The following is a 5,638-nucleotide window of genomic DNA, read 5'->3' on the forward strand; positions in this document are numbered from 1 at the left end:
TTTCAAACATTAGCGGGGATTTTGGGTGAGACTGAGCCTGAGCCTTCATTCTCCCAGCTGGTGCACGATCACCTGTCTTTGCTTTTAAAAGAGTTCGAGCGCTACTTCCCAACCACAAAGGACCCACGAACTGCCAAGGAATGGATCCGCAACCCATTTGTCAACAAACCAGGTGAATCCAGCATGTCTGTGCAAGAAGAAGATCAACTGCTGGAGATCGCAAATGACGGCGGCCTTAAAAGTATGTTCGAGACAACAACTCTGCCGGTGTTCTGGATTAAAGTCATGACAGAATACCCTGAGATCACAGCACTGAAAACCCTGTTGCCATTTCCGACATCCTATCTGTGTGAAGCGGGTTTTTCTGCAGTGACAGCAACCAAAACAAAACAACGGAGTAGACTGAACATAAGCAACACACTTCGGGTGTCATTGTCTCCTGTTACCCCCAGATGGGACCGTCTCCTTTCAGAGAAACAAGTTCAGGGCTCCCATTGATTTAGCGTTATGGGGCGTTAAAAATTTCAACACAGTGGATTCACATTTATTATTATATTAACAATATAAACAATCTACGAAACGCCCCCCCACACCGGGCCGCGGTAAATTTGTCAAGCGTTGACCGGTCCGCAGTGATAAAAAGGTTGGGGACCACTGGGTTACAGTATATATGTATAGCATTTTGTGTGTGTGTGTGTGTGTGTGTGTGCATCATATATGCATATATAATGTGTATGTAAATATTTCTGTATTTCATTTCCCACCTTTGTGTTCTGGTTTTGTTCTGTTTTTGTTTTTTATAATTTTGGGGGGTTTAAGTCTATTTCTTTACAGTTTCTTCAAAAGTTCAAGTTTTACAAAGACACCTTTGTACTACCACTTGTTGGGTCTATTTTGACATTTTACTATGGTTTGAGTCTGACAACAGTAGTAGAATGCAGATACAGTATAAACTGGCTGGTGCAGTTTAACAGGTTGTGCGTGCTCCCCGGACCAACCTTTGACAAACAGTCCATTTTAGGCACATCACCAGCCTGCTGTCTGATTCAACGGCTGGCCCATTGATTCAAAGGCTGGCCCATGATTATACCGCCCTTGGCTTGACATGTATGAAAAGTACAGGGGCGGGATATTGTTGACCTTTTTGTATCAGCAGTACCACAGGATCTCAGTGTAAAAGCGGCTTTAGTTTAATCTGTATGTTGCTTTGATTCAATCTGGCACAGTTTGATCAGTCAATAGACTATAAATTATCGTGAGGTTTGAAATGATGCTCAACATTTACAGGACCCATGTTTTGCTGAGTTTTGCCTTTCTTCTTGTCCTTTTGGGGTAAGTCCGTTACCTGCAGTAATAAGTTGTATGATAGTACTGCACTGCAAAGTGTCTTTTTAAAAATATCTTATAAATTCTGCATTGTTTTGTAGCTTTTAATGGAAGTATTTAAAAGGAAATGTCAACTATGCCTTTTTGATCTGAGATTATAATAGTCTTTTTTTTAATTAATAAATATGACATATGGAAATGTGTATCCATTATCTAAATAGGTTAAAAATTGTTACATTTTGGGGATTACTTTGGTGTGCTTTGCTTTTCTTCTCCTCATTCTGGGGTAAGACTTTTACTGAGTAAGGATACCAGATACACTAATTTACACACTAGACCTTATTATAAAGAGTGTAAAAGGTGAGGCTGTTAGGGTTCTCACACCGGACTAGGACAAGGAAGGAATTTAGAAACATCTTTAATAAGGGTAGGGGTACAAGAATACAAAAATAACAGTCGGGAATGAGCCCTGGTCAGGAGTGGCCCAGGCCATGATGAGGGCCAATCAGGTAGTCAGGAAGGCAAGAGCGGTGTTGGTGGAGCTGCTAGAAGAGGAACCAGAGTGGTCAGAGATCCTGGAGTACACAGACGGGTGGAGCCGACAAGAATGAATTGGAGCTGTGCCGCCAATGACCCAGGTACTCGCAGGTATACAAAATAAAACAGAGTTGGAGAACAGAGTAACTGGCAGTACAGGAACGTGACGTGGGTATAGGAGGACAAAAGTGGCATCAGCATAGGTGGCAATTCAGGAAGTCGCATACAAGCAGGTGAAGGCTGAAATGTCGACCACGACATGATGACAGTAGACAGAGGCTGAGAATTCGGCAGCATTGTTGGCAGATCAGGTTTTTCAGCTTTACTGCACAGAGTAGACTGGAGCAAACAGTAACAGTGTCACTGGCAGATCAGGGACAGATAGCTGGTAATGCTGCACAGAAATCAAGCCGGCGTCAGTGATGTTTCAGGTAACAAACAATACCACACTACAAAAGTCCAAAACTGGTCAGAGTCCAGAAAGGTGCCCACAAAAAATAGGGTTGGGGGGGAAACCCAGGTTGTATGCAGTAATACAGATGGGATCTGAGGACAATCTAAAAATGGACAGTTCAGACTCTGGAAAAATGAAAACCATGCCTGATGGGGAAACCTAGGACTGGACAGGACACTGAGGCCCCTCCGGGCGGAAAATCCAGGAACCAGATATGAAGCTGGAGAGGCCACTTGGGTGGATGCCCCTGGGACCAGACAAGAAACTGAAAAGGCTGCTCTGGCTGATGACCTCTGGGTTGGGTAGGAGGCTGGCAGAGCCATTCAGCACAACCACTGTTCACACCTTACTGGGTGTTGGTGTCTGACATAAGCTCTTATTCACTCTTACCAGATGTGCCATTATTACTTCTTATTACTCAGGACAATTTCATTTGGTTCTTATTATTCTATAGACCTGTCATGATTACAGTAATAAACACAGAGCATACATGTTTTATACAGAGAATGGAAAAAATTAAATGAAGTTTGAGCCAATTAAATCAACAGAGTGGTGGTAAAGATAAAACATGAAAAACCTTTGTGTTGTTCTTTTTCCACCTGCCTGCAAGTTAAAGAAATACTTTTGTTTGTTTTGTTTGTCTGTTTTAATTATTTAATTGGCAAAATTATTCACTGATGTATGGTGGAAAATTGCACATTAATTACTGTGTGTCAGGCCAAACTCTCTCACTTCTTATTGCTTTATTGTCCTGTGAAACGCACAATTGGGAAACCTTTAAGAGCCATGGTCTCCCCTGTCTTTATAGAGCCATCTACGTCTACTCAGGATATACCACCTCATCTTTCAGAAGGTAAGGCTTGTTTAAGACAGAGAAACGCATGTCCCCGCTTGAAATGAACACTAACTGAATACTGTAATAGTTCGTCATCCATCCTGTCTCTGCCCAACCTCTTCAGAAGGTTACATACTGTGGTAATTTTCCTACGCCGTTTTTTTAATTGATTTGTTTACGAATTTTATTCATTTCACCGTTATATGATTATATTTTGTGTTTCCCTGTTAAGCTCAGCCATGTGATAAAATTATTGCCCCCCAAATGGATTTCTGTCTTAGCCCCTGCAGACATAACAAAACTTTGTGTCAATCATCAAAAACAATAAAATTGCTTGATTTTTTTTGGCTGGTTACTTCAAACATAGTTTGGTCAACTACAATAACGTGAACTGCAGGTATCCATCATAACACTACAGTATGAATAAAACATGAATAACAATTTAGTCATTGTGTTTTGCTGTGGTAAATGTTTATGGTATAGAAAATGCATGATAAAACAATGTGGTTGCGAGACATTTTATAGCAAACAATGGATAAAATGTGACTTTGTTTTATGAGAACTCGAGACGCCTCAACATTCTTCGTGGCTTATGTAGACTTTGTACCCGCGTTATTTTATTTTGTACCTCCACCTCAGCTACTGAACACAGACTGTGTTTGTAGTAAACTCTAGCCTTAACCTTTTCTTGCTCTTCTAAGAAATAAATTCTCATATTGTGGCCTAGTGTTGCTTTTAAGGCAGTGTGTATTATATTCAGTTTGAATAAACTTAACACTAAGTTTAATGGCAATATCAACTGTTTTGCTTTTCTTTGTACAAAAAAGCAGAAGATGAACAATAAAGTTTGCTTTTAGTTAATTAGGGCAAATTACTGTATGTGAGTGAGTGTGCATGTGGATTTTTTTTGTATTTCCATGTATTTAACTGTGTGCATTCCCTTCTAAGCTTTTACTGGCCATGTGATAAAAGCCCTGAGGTAGAGGTGAAGACGGTGGTAAGCAACTGCACAAACAGCCGCAGGAGGATTGGAGACCTAAAGATGGAAACTGGGTAATAATCCACTTTCTTTTTTCTTTTAATTGACAGACAGGAGCAGTTGGTTCAAATGCAATTGTACATTTACACAGTCACACTCTCTGACTTTAGCCCACATCCTCAACTGCTCATAAAATAATAAATGTTGTCAGAATCTGCATGAGATCATAATAGTACGACGTGACAAAGACTATGAAGAGGAAGAAGCCTTGCTTGTTTTTGCTATGCAAACTTACTCCACCTCTGCTAGTGGGTTGCCGTCATTACAGTTCTTTGTTCCCGTCAGCGACTACACTGGGACTTTTAAGCACCCTCTGTAATCAACTGCCATTCCTACAAAACTAAACACTTTCCATAGTGCACATGGCATATTACATATTATTGGATATGATTTTACAAAGGCAGTGCAAGGTCAGTGGTTAGAACTTTTGCCACATTATAAAAATGTCCTTCCAGCATGCTGCCAACCTGCTCATGTTTACCTGTCTAATGCCTAAAGCATGCTGCGATGGGCTTCAGACCCCCATGTCCCTAAATGGGTACTGACAGATGAATGGATTGGTAAATGGTTAGCACCATTTTAAAAGCACGTGAGTTTTCAGGAGCTCAGAAACACAGGAGTTCATTGGCACAGCAACATGAGATGATGTATAGAGTTTCTCTGGTTTGTCTCCTGTTAGGAATTGCCATGGCTTTTGTCTGTCTTTGTTGTACAGTTTTACTTTATGCATTTTCTGAACTCTTATCATTTTGCTGTCTTTACCCTGCATGTGCATCTGACCAACAGGACGTTCTTCTTTTGAATAATACATTTAGATTTGGTTTGATCTTTGCTTTCTGTTTTCAGACTGAAATATGCTCAGCCAAGCACACAGAAAGGGTAAGCTAATTCAAAATGATATTTCTGTGATGACCGTTGAACATGTCACATTGATACTGTATCACAAACTTAAAGACTTAAACTGTCCTGACATTTGATGTATTGATGAAGAGCCAGTTGAAGTTGGAAACTTAGTGTTTATGTAGCCTAATGCTTCAGGAGGTTTTCACATCATTTCGCTTGTTGCACTTTGTTGTAACATTTATGCTTTTCAAAAAATAATTTGTCAGACATATTCCAACACAATCTTTAAATTATTTATTTTTTTATGAATTGGCCAAATAGATCATCTAAAACTAATTAATGAGTTTTACAGGTGCTGGTGGGCAAATTTATTTATGTTTGGACAAACCCTGGTTGGTTGTTTCCCACGATTTCTAGTCCTCATGTTAAGCTAAGCTGCCATTCCTACAAAACTAAACACTTTCCATTATATGGAAATAAATGTTCACAACAATATTATAATAGCTACATAGGTCTACATAATATTCCCACTGACTGTGCTCTTCTTCACTTAAAATTAATCTGCAAATATTTTAATAATTGAGTAACAGTTTCTAGCCTTTTT

General features: G+C 39.7%; 1 protein-coding gene across 1 annotated transcript in view; it reads left to right on the top strand.

Annotated features, from left to right (window-relative positions):
- Positions 1-4,068: 4,068 nt before the first annotated feature.
- LOC109954481 (globoside alpha-1,3-N-acetylgalactosaminyltransferase 1-like) overlaps positions 4,069-5,638 on the top strand; it is a 16,505-nt gene continuing 14,935 nt past the window's right edge. Inside the window, exons 1-2 of the mRNA XM_020589836.1 lie at positions 4,069-4,205; positions 5,038-5,070. Of these exons, the coding sequence (XP_020445492.1) occupies positions 4,195-4,205; positions 5,038-5,070 (44 nt within the window). The 5' untranslated portion in view covers positions 4,069-4,194. The remainder of the gene's footprint in view (positions 4,206-5,037; positions 5,071-5,638) is intronic.

This window comes from Monopterus albus, unplaced genomic scaffold (assembly GCF_001952655.1).
Source record: "Monopterus albus unplaced genomic scaffold, M_albus_1.0 scaffold10.1, whole genome shotgun sequence".
In the NCBI taxonomy this organism is placed as follows: domain Eukaryota; kingdom Metazoa; phylum Chordata; class Actinopteri; order Synbranchiformes; family Synbranchidae; genus Monopterus; species Monopterus albus.